This window comes from Sphaerodactylus townsendi, linkage group LG02, assembly GCF_021028975.2.
Source record: "Sphaerodactylus townsendi isolate TG3544 linkage group LG02, MPM_Stown_v2.3, whole genome shotgun sequence".
NCBI classification, from domain to species: Eukaryota; Metazoa; Chordata; class Lepidosauria; order Squamata; family Sphaerodactylidae; genus Sphaerodactylus; species Sphaerodactylus townsendi.
In genome coordinates, this window is record NC_059426.1 from 35,536,824 (window position 1) to 35,552,046 (window position 15,223).

Consider the following 15,223-nt stretch of genomic DNA (forward strand, 5'->3'; position numbering starts at 1 on the left):
CAAAAATTTCATCCCGGAATCTGAATTTGGCCAAGGACCTTTAAATTGTTGAATCCTGATTAGCCAAGGATTATAACATCTGTGTACACAATCCTATTTTTGCATGTTATAACGCTTTTGGATTCATTGGCTGCATTAATGATTGTAAAGTGGCCTAAGAACATAAGAACAAGCCAGCTGGATCAGACCAGAGTCCATCTAGTCCAACTCTCTGCTACTCGCAGTGGCCCACCAGGTGCCTTTGGGAGCTCACATACAGGATGTGAAAGCAATGGCCTTCTGTGGCTTGTTATGAAATTTTGCATGCTTATTTTTTTTTTTTTTGCAAATACCTCTTGATAATTTTTAAACCAGTTTAATTCTGTTCTTTGTTGGCAAGAACATCCAGTGTATCTCTTTAACTGGATGCTCATGTGTTTGATTTTTAGGATCCATTCAGAGAAAAACTCATGAGCATAATGATGAAGATCCATGCCTATTGTAGGTTCAATCCAAACTGCGAATTTGGATCTCAGACTTATGAACAGTGGGTTATTCAAGAGGAGAAGAAAGGTAACTCTTCACATTAAATCTTCTTAAGGTACTTCGTCTTTGGATATCCAGGTCTCCTCCAGTGAGTTCTGGCGGTTAGTTTTGAGAGTGCATGTGTTTGTTTCTCTGACTAGCTTCTAAAGAAAAGAACCGCAAAGAACGTGTCTGCGCAGACCATTTGAAGAAATACAACGATGCCTTGCAAATTAACGACACCATCCGAATGATCGATGCGTACAACCATCTCAAAAGCTTCTATCAGGAAGAGAAGATCAAGAAGGGGAAAGTGAATGAAGAAGAAGACGAGCCATTGAAACTAGATGAAACAGACGAGTTTCTTTTTGATTTATTTTACGGTGAGTATGAGACATGTATGGTTAAATGCGTCCAATCCTTCATTTGGGCAGTAAGGGAAATCAGTTCCAAAACCTGTTTAATGTGCGTCAGGGCTGCTCTTCTCCAAAACATAACCATTAATTAGACCTACATACATTAATCAACATCTTTCCAACCCTAAGAACATCCGCAAACTTACATAGCATAAAAATGAGTTTTCTCTGCTTCATTTTATGGTGGAATGATGCTTTCCAAAGAATTTGCCATTTCCAGCATGCAGAATAGGGCTGGGTATTGCAAGGAACTTGGTGAGCTGGAGGAAAGGGATGACCCTTCACCATACAGACAGGCAGCATGGTTAAGAGCAGCAAACTCTAATCTGAAGAACTAGGTTTGATTCCCCACTCTTTCACATGAACAATGGACCCCTTATCTGGTGAACTGGATTTGTATCCCTGCTTCTTTTCAGACCTTGGGCCAGTCATAGTTCTCTGAGAACTCTCTCAGCCTCACCTACCTAACAAAGTGCCTGTTGCGGGGAGAGGAAGGAAAGGAGTTTGTAAGCCATTTTGGGACTCCTTACAGTTGAGAAAAGTGGGACATAAATCCACACTCCTCTTTTAGAATTGCTTTTCCTTTGCCACTTTGCGTCTCCACTAGGGAGTAAGGTAGGATGTCAATGAAAAATAAATAATTAATTGTGTTTTTGTTTCCATAACTGGATTTCAAATGGGAAATTGTGACAGGAGGGAAGATACTACAAAGTAAATGCGATATAAGCCGCCCCACTCTTTTCTGTTTTTTCTCCTCTGCACATCTCCCTACTTCTTTGCTTTGCACATGGGAAACAAACACAGTAGTAAGAATTCTGGTGTTTGTTACAGTCAGGGCATTAATTCAGATTCCACCCTCCAATCCTCAGCAATGCGCAAACCAACCTTTCCTGGCAAGCCTCCTGTTTCTGAAAGCATTTAAAACGATGACGGTGGCAGAGCTGCTCTTTACAACTTTCTGTTGTCCTCCCTACCCTCTAATACTCTACAGTGATTTATCAGAGACTGCAGAATTCTCACACTTCCTTGTTTGTTTGGCTTAGTATTGTCAAGAGTACTTTTGAGGGAAATCCAGACTCCAATCTCTTCTGGATTCTAACCGTTCTATAACATTGATTTAACTTTTGAGCGTGAAACCCTACTGTACTGTCCTAAAAAAATCAGCTAGCAGCAAGGGAAGGGAGATCCTCCAGAACAGCGTGATGTTTGACATGGAAACATACAATGGAAATAGAATTTTTTTTGAGGGGGGGGGGGGGGTTCTGTGTAAACGAAAATGCTCTTCAAAACTTTATGCATTTTGGATCTGACTTTCCATCTCAAAAGTCAGATCCAAAATGCAGCAGTGGCGTAGGGGTTAAGAGCAGGTGTACTCTAATCTGAAGGAACCAGTTTTGATTCCCCGCTTTGCCGCCTGAGCTGTGGAGGCTTATCTGGGGAATTCAGATTAACCTGTGGACTTCAACACACCTTGGGCTAGTCACAGCTCTATGGAGCTCTCTCAACCCCACCCACCTCACAGGGTGTTTGTTGTGAGGGGGAAAGGGAAAAGAATTTGTAAGCCCCTTTGAGTCTCCTTTAGGAGAGAAAGGGGGGATATAAATCCAACTTTTCTTCTTCTGTTTTCAACATGGCTGTGATTAAAATGGGCAGAGGAAACCTTGTGGTGTACTGTCTTGTGTTTCTTGGGCTTTTTCAAAAAGTTGGATAAAAATTGAGAGAGTTTTTCTTAATCTCCTCAGATTCTTCCCAGTTTTTAATGTGAGGTTGACTTTTTCTGTCATTCTGAAAGGCAACAAAAAGGAGTTGAAAGTGCTAGCTAGTAAGGAACAATACGAGAATGAAAAACTGACAATGCTGCGCAAAACTTTGATGGGGGAGTTCACGAAGACGGCTGAGCCCAGAGGGATCATTTTCACAAAGACTCGGCAAAGCGCCTACGCCCTCCATCAGTGGATTAAAGAGAACTCGAAGTTTGAAGAAGTCGGAGTGAAAGCTCATTACTTGATCGGTGCTGGACACAACAGTGAATATAAGCCCATGACTCAGGTAAAGAACTTAGCTTAAAACGTCGTACCAGATCTTCTTCAAAGGAGCAGGCTTTCTTGATCAACTGGACCAAGAACCCAAACTGCTTCTCACCTCTGTGAATCGTATATTCCCAAAGTAGGGTTAATAGAAACCAAAAGAAGTATTATTCTAGGAGAAATTGAAAACAGCATCATCTTGATTTGGCAGATAATGTAACCCCAACACCAACTGTCAATACTGTAAAGATATGTGGTGGCTTTTGGAGAGACTTACAATATTAATTCTACCACAAACAAGTTCTGAACTCCAGATTTCTTTCCCTATTACAACTACTATACTGTCTCACCAAAGGGTCTCAGGAGATTTTGAATTTGGTCCACCAGATAAGCCTCTGCAACTCAGGTGGAGGAGTGGGGAATCAAACCCAGTTCTCCGGATTAGACTTTACCTGCTCTTAACCACCACACCATAGTCATGGAAAATGCCATCAACTTGCAGTTAACTTTTGGTGACCCTGTAGGCTTTTGCAAGAGATGAGCAGAGGTGCTTTGCCATGTCCTGCCTTTGCTGATTAACCCTGGATTTCCTTGGTCTCACATCCTAGTACTAACCAGGGCTGACCCTGCTTAGCTTCCAAGACCTGACAACATCTGATTAGCCTGGACCATTCAGGTCAGGACATTATATAAATACATTGTTATTATTGCTTTCTTGCTATACATTTATAAGAACAGAAAACTTTCCAAAACTGCAGAAACACCCTATTTTTGTCTACATCTATGTTAACCCTCCTAGGGAGGAGTCCGGCCATTCCCCACTTTTGGGAAGGCTTTTTAATAAATTGGGTTATGGGACGCCTGTTATTATTGTATTGACCTCTGTTTTAATGGATTTTAATGGATTTTAGTAAATGTAATAATTGTTTATGTGGTCACTTATTGTGATCTCTTGTTATAAATTGTATGTGCATTGACTTTGTTGTGCACCACCCAGAGCCCCTTGGGGATGGGGCGGTATACAAATCTAAACAATAAATAGATGGATGGATAGATGGATAGATGGATAGATAGATGTCTTATTGAGGTGGAATGTTAATTTGGTGTTGAATTTAATTGGATTTGGAAGGCAAAACGTTCCATGCGCAGTTCCTGGGGACCTGTTGGATCTTCTAGTTCATTGGGGTTAGATGCTCTTACTGTAGTGTCTGATCCAAACTGTCCAGACTGTTTGGCCCCAATTGTAAGGTGAATGGTAATATGTTCATTCAAAGTCCCTCGGCATGTTGGAGCAAAAAATAAAAAATGGTAAGCAAACATGAAAACTGTGCTCCTCTCAATAAAGCCAAAGTAACTATACTGATAATTGAATTCATGTTCATTCAGTTAGTAAATCTTACCATTGATATTTTGACACAGAATGAACAGAAGGAAGTCATTGAAAAATTCCGCAGTGGAAAAGTGAACTTGCTCATTGCTACTACTGTGGCAGAGGAAGGGCTGGATATCAAGGAATGTAACATCGTTATACGCTATGGCCTTGTTACCAATGAAATAGCTATGATGCAGGTATGTTATGTTGAACGCCTAGGCCGGTGGTACCCAACATGGTGCCTGCTGACAGCTGTTACCACAGTACTGATTTTATTCTCTTTTAAACTCTTCTTTACCACTGTATTTTTAAAAATTACCTCTCAAGTTCCCTTCGCTGGGGCTCCCTTTGTGTGTATGTGTGGCCGGCTCTGCTTCTTTTGGCAGTTATTTTATCGCTGGCTTTTGCCTCCCACAGTGGCCATTTTATGGTTGCGTTTACTGCCCTATGTCAGAATTACATCTATCCATATGCACCCTTTGTGTATTCATGTTAACGTTGTCTCCTGTGTATCCCAGGCACGTGGAAGAGCTCGAGCTGATGAAAGTACATATGTACTCGTGGCATCAGGAGATTCTGGAGCGGTTGAGCGTGAAAATGTGAATATTTATCGTGAGAAAATGATGTATAAGGCGATTAGGCAGGTCCAAGAGATGCCCCGAGAAGAATATTGTAATAAGGTACTGTTCAGAACTCAATTCGGACCAAGTCAGTTCATTTGTTCTGAAAGAGTCTAAAACAACAGTCATTTAATAACTTTTTTGTATTGTCGATGGCTTTCATGGTCGGAATCACTGGGGTGCTGTGTGGTTTCCAGGCTGTATGGCCATGTTCTAGCAGCATTCTCTCCTGACGTTTTTATTATTATTATTATTATTATTATTATTATTATTATTATTATTATTATTATTATTATTATTATTATTATTAATTACGTTTATATACTGCCCTCCCCCAAAGGGCTCAGGGTGGTGAACATAGAATATACAAGCAGAGTACAAATAAAATCAGACAAATAAATTATGACTCTGCACATTTTAAAACTAAGCCCCCTAAAACACAGCGTACTCATTATACAGCACAGCCTGCATCTGTGGCTGGCATCTTCAGCAGATCTGATGGTGGGAAACTTTTTTACTAGGACTATCCATAATGTCACAAAACAGCAAAGTTTTGAGATTCCCAGATGACTTATTCCTCTTCCTCCTCCTCTTTCTATTATTAAAATTTCTATTATTACTTAATTAAATTATCAGGTTGGAGGTTCAGTGCAATTTTTAGAAAGGAAGGGAGAATATAATATTTTGCTTCATGACATGCTTCCTGATACTTTGAAGAATAGTTCCAAGGCTGCAGTTTTGAAATCTTAAAATAGAATGCATACTTTGTGGCAGAGTGCAACTCCATGCATAGTTATTCCGCTCTAACCACATTGATTCAAATGGATTTAGGCTGGAGCTACTCTATATAGGACTGCATTGTCAATTGAACTGGCTGGTGAGATTTCAAGATGCATCAAAAGCTACTGGTGCAGAGAAGCGAAAATATTTGAATTCTACAATTAATCTGCAGATGTATTAATAAAAAGCCTTCTGCTTTATCAGGGGCCTGTGAATTCTGGTTGGTGTCAGGGAGACCTCTGGCTTTTATATTCTCACAGAGAAACTAGCCATGTGTTACTTCACCTACCCACATGCTCCTTTCGATATGAAAGCCAGGATTTATCCATCAGTCTCACTTTATTATGTAAACACGGGCATGAAAGCCAATAGTATGAACATCCTCATCATGTCTAGACTGGGTATAAAAAGGTTGGTGCAAATACATGGTGGCATTTTGGAAACCACTTGAAAAAAATGTTTTCAGGTGTTCCTGACAATATGGACTATTTATTTCTTTGCAAGCATAAACAATCTTACACATTATGTTACCTATAAATGTTAAACTATATACCAAAGTATTGTTGAAGGCTTTCACGGCCGGATTCAACTGGTTGTTGTGGGTTTTCTGGGCTGTGTGGCCGTGGTCTGGTAGATCTTGTTCCTAACATTTCGCCTGCATCCGTGGTTGGCATCTTCAGAGGTGTATCAGAGAGGGAAGTCTGTTACTGGACTCAGTGTGTAATAGACTTCCCTCTGTGATACACCTCTGAAGATGCCAGCCACAGATGCAGGCGAAATGTTAGGAACAAGATCTACCAGACCATGGCCACACAACCCAGAAAACTCTCAACAACCAGTATATACCAAAGCATACAAAGTAATGTAATATAGATGCTCTGCAGCGTAGGCGATAGGCAGAAAAACAGAAACATTATATTGCAATTAATGTTATTTTTAAATAACTTCAATAAGAATTTTCACATGTGAAGTATTTGAAGCTTGGTTTGATATCATCTCACAGATCACAAGATGTGCCCATTTCACATCATAAGAATAAAACTTTTTGTGTATTTCTTCCGCTGTTAGATTGAAGGCTTTCAGATACAAAGGAAAGTGGAAGCCAAAATGAAGGCAAAGAAAGAGCAGCGTAAAATGCTCAAGCAAAGCCCGTCCTTGATAAAGTTCCAGTGCAAAAACTGCCACAAGATAATATGTTCAGGAGAAGACATACAAGTTATTGAAAAGATGCATCACGTCATTGCCAAACAGGAATTCCAGTAAGTTATCTAGCATGCTTTTGCTGGTATTTGTGCTACTACGAGAACAGCGGTTAAAACTGTATCGCTCAGGGGACATAATGCATTTGTTCTACTCAGGGCGTGATTCACTGGGGATTGAGAGAGAACATTCACAGGAGAAACTGAAATGAAATGTAACTCTTATTAATAAAAAAAGAAAAAGGAATCTCTTTCGATAGTTTGGTGTCCTCACCCTAAAATTATCTCAGTGATACTCATTTATTGGTTCAAGAATGGTATGTGACCAAAGGCAGGGCGAGGGGAAACTACGCCCAGGGCACACCCCATGTCCCCACTGTTGCACCACCCACCCCAGAACACCCTCGCCACGCCCCCTCCATGGCCCAGCCGCTCCTCCACTGTGGTTCCGCCCAGGGTGTCGCGCCCCTCTGCCTGCCCCAGGGACACTACGCCACTGTATGTGACTCTTCAGCATTCCACCTGTGGCTCTATTTCCCCATAGCTTTCACTCCACGTTCCAGGAAAGTGGAAAATGTCTTGAAAAACTAGAATAACTTCATCATTACTACATATAACTCACAAAATGTCCACAATGATAATGTCAAGGAATGAGTTCATATCATATCCAATCACAAATGTATGAGTTATGTATATAAGTCTGGATCAACATAAGCAGCTGCATGAAGTGGTAGAATGGTAGTTCCACTATGTTGCTAGCCCATAAAGAAAAATCCAGATATTGGGGAAAGACAACCCACCATGCTCAGAGCTAGTCTGGCAATTGAAAGAGTTATATTATTATTGTTTACATGTGTCTTGGATAAACCACAAGACATAGTGTACACCTGGTGCTCTTTTGGTTTATGGAATTTGTGAATGTGACTGTTTGTGATCCTCAAAATGTGTACCACTGTTCTAGATCTAGGTCAATTTAGGAATCAGCCTTATACTGAATTATGGCTTTGATTCACCCTATTTGTTCTAAGGGATTTAGGACCTTTTGCCTTCTGGCCTCTTTTGACATGGTTAATTTGCTTTAATAGCCACCACAGGGAAACCTCATATGGTTTATGGCTATGGATCTGGTGTAGGAAGTTAACCATTTCCCTTAGCCATCTCCTGGAGGGAAATACTCCTTATTCACTACCATTACTATTAGTTCTAGCATAGAGTTTCTTCACTCAGTAGAGTTTCCCCACTCAGTACCAGGGCTAGATAGAGCGAGATAGAGTTTCCAGGGCCAGATAGTACCAGGGCTAGATAGAACGAGATAGAAAGCAGTGATTCTCAACCTTCCTAATGCCGCGACCCTTTAATACAATTCCTCATGTTATGGTGACCCCCAACCCTAACATTTATCCATTTTACAGATGGAGAACACTGATGCAGAGAGTCTTAGGTGACCCGTGAAAGGGTCGTTCGACCCCCAAAGGGGTCCCGACCCCCAGGTTGACAACCACTGAGATAGAGTTTCTCCACTCAGTACCAGGGCTAGAAACTGTTCAGGGGCAGTTGATTTATATCTGGAAAAAGGCACTGGGAAACAGTAGGCTTTTTCAAACCCTGCTCCAGTGCCTCAGCAGTAATCCAACTCCCCCCACTCTTCACAGATCTTAAAGAATATAGAATATGTTACAAGATCTAAATGTGATTGTTTCATCTCGCTGTGCCTTAAGAAACTTAATGCTTTCAGTATAGTTGTGTATTCATGCAGAAGGCCTGGTGTAATGCAGCAGTTGTGTTTGTTGCCCAAAAGTTGAAGCTGTCTTGAGATATACTTGTATCTTATATGTGCAGTGCAGTTCTATGGCTTGAATCCAGTGGAGGGATTCAAACAATTTAACAACCGGTTCCAGTGGTGGGATTCAAATAATTTAACAACTGGCTGTTTACAAGCACCATTTTAACAACCGGTTCTGCCAAAGTGGTTCAAATCCCACCACTGCTTGAATCCCTTTCTGCTTGAGAAAAGAATACCTTCCCCAAGCAATAATAGTGTTCTCACTTGCAAAAACTGACTCTTATTTCTCAACCATTTTCAGGGAGCTCTATATTGTAAGAGAAAACAGGACTCTGCAAGCAAAGGAAGTTGATTATCAAACAAATGGAGAAATTATCTGCAAAGATTGTGCACAGGTGAGTGTGTATTTTGGGTTGGTTTGATTTGGGTATCTTTCTCACCTGTGCATCTTCCATAATATAAGATGGTTGATTTCCTTTCTTTTTGTTTTGCAGGTTTGGGGGACTATGATGGTGCACCGAGGTCTTGACCTGCCATGCTTAAGAATAAAAAATTTTGTGGTTGTGTTCCAAGGCAAGAAAACTGTTCAAAACCAGACCTTCAAAAGATGGGCAGAGTTGCCCGTTAAATTTCCAGATTTCAATTATGCTGAACACTGTGTATCTAGTGACGAAGATTAATAAATCCTGAGGCAGCTATTGTTGTTCTTGCATTGTTGTTCTTGCAGCTGTTGTTGCGAAGGGCAAATTAACATATACACTTTCATGACTCAGTCAGATTTACCCCCGCGCACAAAAACATAAGATATATTTCTGTAGTCTAAAAATACTATGGTGCACTGCAATGTTGTTTATATAGGTAGTTTTATGTAGCTTATATAGGTAGGGATCTTACAGGATCATTTGTATTTCAATGTTTGTATCAATAAAGAAGAAGAAAAATAGTTGATTTTTTTAACTTCTTTGGATAGTTTCTAAGTGCAGGGGATGCATTCTCAAAAAGCGAATGGCGAATGGAAGCGTAGAGTTGACAAAAGCACGCTTTTGTCCTGCAATTGACCCCTGAGCCCCCCATTTCCTTGCACCTGCCCCATCTGCGACTTGGGCAGCGCAGCAGCTCCTACTCCTCTCTCATTGGGCAAAGGCCACCCCTTGATTGGTCCTTGCAATGGGGGCCAGCAGTGGAATGGCAGTGATTCTGGGGCTTCCTCTTGGACTTTTCCCCAAGACCTCGGAATCACCGAGGCCCCTTCCGCACAGCAAATGTAAAACAGGTTGCAGTTGGGATAAAGGAACCCATTTTCCTGTTCACATACATCCCTGCAGGCAGCGATTGGAGCCCACGGAAACAATTCAGGTTGCTTTCGTGCCTTCGCACGCAGACTCATCTATTTTTTAAAAAATATTTTCCACCCATGTATAGCTACGCAGGCGTGCACAAATGAACCCCCACAGCCATGCTGGTGTCCCACTATATGACCATTTGCACCTGCATAGCTACGCAGTTACATAGATGCAAGCCACAAAATATTTTTTTGTCGGGGTTCCACGTAACTCATTAATTTCAGAACAACCCAGTAAGGTTTTCTCAGACAAACAGGAATTAACACTGATGGCTGGCAGCTCATCTAAGCGCACTCAATGTGTTCATAGCTGCCCACATATTTAATCAGGAACTTCTTGGCTTATACTGAAACATTACGCTATAATAGCTATAATTTCTTTCAGTACTATAAAACATTGTGCTTTTGGAACGTTTATTAAGGGGGAAATCTGCCACCAGGCCCTCGTAGACCAAATCCAAATCTGCCATTTGGCCCTCATAGATAAAATCCAAATGTCCTGTTTCCAGCCAGGAGTCAGTCAGGTGAACATCCCATTGAAATAAGATGGTAGTCACAACTAACCTAACCCTTATTAATTTTATGCAGATTTTCAGCCCAGCCCTTTTTTAAAAAAATCTGGGCCGATATCTGTGTTGACAAATGCAGCTCTTGCAGAAATGGCCGCTTCTATTAAAATTGTCAGCCCTTTGTATGGTCTGATCTAAAAATGCAACAAAACTAGATGCTGTGATGGATTATACCATCTCAGACTGCAACTGAGGGGTGTCACATAGTAATTCCTTGTCTAAAGCCTTTTGATTAAAAAAAATTAACACATCACAGAGGAGGATTCTAGTCTAGCGCTTGTATACATAGGCAATTGTTAACATTGGGGAGGTTTGAAAACTAGAATCCTTCACCAGCAGGCTGTAGTGAGACAATCCATTTTGCCACCTTTGAATGCTACCCAGTGGTATTCCGCACATGCAAAGCCACGCCAAGGTGATTTCTGCAATTCAGCTAGTTAAATCCGTAAAAGCAGAAAGTTGTTCAGATTGTTTTTCCCAGCAGAACTGCAAGCTTGTTAAGGAGTTGTATGAGAAGTCCGCTCACAAAAAAAAGAGAAACGGAGCACAGCAAAAGTTTGCAGTCCTTGTTTTACACAGTATGGTGGTTAAGAAAAGGAGACCCGTCTCTCTAAGGCCTTCCTGGGAGGGTACATTTGATGGAGTCATTATTCAAGTGGAAGAGGTAAAACAAAATAGTGCTCAGGTTGATGTGAGTGGGAATTCAAGGCAGGGGTTGATTTTTTAATGTATTTTGATTATCAGAGCTATACTATTTTAACTATTCAAGGCCTAGTACAGTTGCCATTAGGTTAAGAACAAGAAGAAGAGTTTGGATTTATATCCCCCCTTTCTCTCCTGCAGGAGACTCAAAGGGGCTTACAATCTCCTTGCCCTTCCCCCCTCACAACAAACACCCTGTGAGGTAGGTGGGGCTGAGAGAGCTCCAAGAAGCTGTGACTAGCCCAAGGTCACCCAGCTGGCATGTGTGGGAGAGCACAGGCTAATTTGAATTCCCCAGATAAGCCTCCACAGCTCAGGGGGCAGAGCTGGGAATCAAACCCGGTTCCTCCAGATTAGATACACGAGCTCTTAACCTCCTACGCCACTGCTGCTCCTCTGAGTTCTTGTTGCTGTTAAATTTGTTGCTTGCAGCTGTTTTAAAGGTTGTGTTTTATTGCAAAACAGACAAGCGGTTGTGATTTTTGAGCCAAAAGGTTAAGCCACAGGGCCTTCAACAAGCCAATATTCTCCAGTCTGAAGCCTTGGTCTGCAATGCTTGGACTATAATAGCTGCCCACCATACGGGGCTCTTTGTAAGGAATCCAGAGAAAATTGAATACCTGGAACATGCCATTCAAATGCAAGCTGTTATTGCTACTATCAACCCATTTCTAAAGGAGGGCCTAAGGTTCAGCAGTAGAACACATGGGTTACATTGCAAAGAACCCGTGTTGTATCACTTATATCTCCAGTTAAGCTCTTCAGGGAGTGATGGATGAAAATCTAGTGATGGATGAAAATCTAGTTGTTCCTGAGACTCTGGCTGACCAGTCAGAGTTGAAAGTACTGAATTCGATTGACCAATGAACTAATCCGGTGTAACACAGCTTCATGTGACCAGCCATTACCATTGTAATTGTTTGATGTCTGAAAGACATTTCTTCCTTAAGATTTGTTAGGACTGCCAGAAATTTAGAATTGCTGCATATTCTTTGTCAGAGGAATCTCTTCCTCCAGCCCCCAAACCACTGTCCCTAGTAAATAATTATTCACCTGGCAGTTTAGATACAATTGTCCCTTCTACATCGTGACTTTCCACATTGTGGTTTTGGCTTATTGCGGGTTGGCACCGCATCCCACCCAGGATCGTGGCACTTGCTTCCACCCGGAGGCAGCAGCCTTGTCAACAATGAAAAAAGGCCACAGACGCCACATTGCCAGCCTGATGCTCTTTGATCCATGCTGCCCCACAGCACAAAGGAACCCCTTTGCAGAAGAGAACACCATAAAAATGTTACGTGGTTTTCCAGATTGCGGGGGGGGGGGGGGGGGCTACACCCCTAACCCCAGTGATATAGTAGGGACAACTGTATAATTAACGACAGGAGAGTTAATGGGTTAATCAATAAAATGAGGGTTTAATTATATATGAATAAAACTATAGATTTGAAATTAAAAAGCATTCTTTAGATTAGCTGTGTTTATGTCACAGTTAGTGCTTTAGTGTTAGTGTTTTCTTCCTTTGTAAGGGAATAAAGGAGTGGATCCGACAGAGGATTTCAATCCATGGAGAGTGGCTTCTTCCCCATATCTCTAAGCGGCCCCGATGGGGTGCTCCTGGAGGTTGGGAGGCCCTCAAGAACAGCATGAGGGGAAGTCACATGCCTGCCTGTGATGCAGGGGTGGAGCTCCCAAGGGGACATGTGCGGTCATATGTCTCCGGTGCTTGCCATTGAATCATGTGAGGGGAGTAAAATTGGCCCCCACACTTCCAGCCTGCCTCAGCTGCTGCCCTCTCCTTCCTCAGTGACAGATGGACTGGAGACTGTTGCCCTCCGATGGGCATCATCACTGTCCCTTCTCGCCTTAATGCCCCTCACCAGTCTTTTTCCCGTCGCGACTCGGACAAACGCTTTTCTGTCTCTTCTTCCTCTCTCTCCCCCCGCCCCGTCAAACTTTCTCGCAAGAGAAAAGAGCAGACAGACCTGGGAGTGAGAGGGGAGCGGAGAGGGGAGGGAAAAGAGGCCGCCGAGTCCTGTCTAGAAGAAGGCAGCAAGCTGGCAAGGCAGTAGCAGCAGGAGTGGGTGCGGCAGCCATTAGGTGGGTGCACCAGGCTCAGGCAGCCTCTCCACCCAAGCAACCCAGCAGGCGTGCCCTACAACACCAGGCAGGCGCCCCAGCCAGCCCTCCGGGGCTTTCACTTTGGGCCAGGGGGAGGGGGCAGCTGCATGACTTCCCAGCAATCTTCAGCTGCTCCAGATGTTAATAACCAGGCTCAGCTGATGAGAAGTTCCATCCCTATGGTAACACCAAAGGCCCAGACAATATTAAGAAATGGATGTATCCTAGATGATGTAACTGGAGATTTGGAATCTTCAGCTGCTCCAAGCAGGAGAAACAAAACTGAACCAGCCACAGGGCTGGGGGGGGCGGGGGGGGGTTGATCTTCCTCCTGGGGGTTGGCCACATTCCTGTGTTAAGCCATCCCAAGCTCACCATGTGACCCGTGGAATGCCCACAGTCCCAGACTGCAGTGCCCTTCCCCCTTGGGTGCCATGGCACTGCCTCCCTCCATGGCTTCCTGGGATCCCCAGGGTGCCAAAACTGCCTGCCGAGGCCTGAGATCCCTGCTTTTGCAGTCTCCCTCCCTCCCCGCACAGAAGGTGTCACCCCGTTTTCCTAGCACCAGCACTGGGCTGACCATCAGCCTTGGCTTCCTGTGTTCAGAAGGTACACTAGCCAGCCAGCCATCCTGCCCGAGTCCCATTCTCTCTGCCCATTCTGGGGGAAGAGACTACTTGGAACAGAGGCCCAGAAAACTCTGCGCTCCACACTGGCTCATCCCAATGGTCCCAGTTTTGCAACAGATCTGTAAATGAATGTTCCAACATGGGGCTTCCCTTTGAAACTCAGAGAAGCGCTCTGGTACCAGCAGAAGTGACCAACTGAAAGAGTTGGTTATGGTCTTTGGGGTATCACCTAATGGGGCCTATCTAAGAAAGCCACCCTCTTCAGTCCCCGTGATTCACTCAGATGTGGATTGCCTCAGACTATCTAATCTTCCTGAAAGGGCTTTGGTCAGAATCTCAGAAATCATATTTTTATCTTTCATTGAGACCAAGCATAAGGAAAGTGTATGTCTTTCTGTTTCTGGTTTCATTTACATGTACAAGTATATTTTGTATCATTGTGATTTGTATTGACTCATTTCACAAATGATTTCAAAAATATTTAAACATAACCATGAGTGTAGTGGAGTCTCCTTTGGAGATTTTTTAGCAGAGGCTGGATGGCCACCTGTTAGGAGTCCCTTGACTGCAGAGGCGTATCTAGGGAAAATGGAGTCCGGGGTAAAATCTAGGGAAAATGGAGCCGGGGAAGGCGGGGCAGAAAACTCAGATTTTGCCCCGAGCTCCATACGCCTCTGCTGTGATGTTTCCATTAAGTTAGCTGTGAGTAGACAGCAAAGAAAAAGTTTTCGGGTATATTTTAGTGTCTCCAAAGTACAGCATATACACCCCCATTCTTTTTTTCATTCTGGGCATCAGTACAATATCACGTGTGGCCACAGAGCGGTGCTTGTGCCCTCGGATGCCCGTACATTTGTTGTTTAATTTGTCTTATTCCTCTCATTACTCTTGAAAAGTCCTCCATTTGGAAGATGGCTGTTGCAGCTGTGCCAAGTGTCCACTAGAGTCCACTGCTGGCTGTTAATCTTTCAGTGGGTGAATGTCCATATTTTTTGTCCCCTTAGCCTCAGTTGCAAATTGAAACGTCTTTTACCCTCAGCACCATCCAGTGTAATTAAAGATGTGTCCCTGAGTGCACCTGCAAGTGAGTAAGTCCCATAGAGCTTAGCAGGAGTTGCTTCTGAGTAGACGTGCTTAGGATTGCACTGAACGCTTTGCA

At 43.0% G+C, this 15,223-nt stretch overlaps 1 protein-coding gene across 1 annotated transcript in view; it reads left to right on the forward strand.

The window, feature by feature from the left end:
* The window catches only part of IFIH1 (interferon induced with helicase C domain 1), a 31,774-nt gene extending 22,130 nt beyond the window's left edge, over positions 1 to 9,644 (forward strand). Inside the window, exons 9-16 of the mRNA XM_048485332.1 lie at positions 429 to 552; positions 666 to 887; positions 2,713 to 2,969; positions 4,367 to 4,516; positions 4,838 to 4,999; positions 6,788 to 6,978; positions 9,003 to 9,096; positions 9,196 to 9,644. Coding sequence (XP_048341289.1) covers positions 429 to 552; positions 666 to 887; positions 2,713 to 2,969; positions 4,367 to 4,516; positions 4,838 to 4,999; positions 6,788 to 6,978; positions 9,003 to 9,096; positions 9,196 to 9,381 — 1,386 coding nt within the window. The 3' untranslated portion in view covers positions 9,382 to 9,644. The remainder of the gene's footprint in view (positions 1 to 428; positions 553 to 665; positions 888 to 2,712; positions 2,970 to 4,366; positions 4,517 to 4,837; positions 5,000 to 6,787; positions 6,979 to 9,002; positions 9,097 to 9,195) is intronic.
* The last annotated feature ends 5,579 nt before the right edge of the window (positions 9,645 to 15,223 follow it).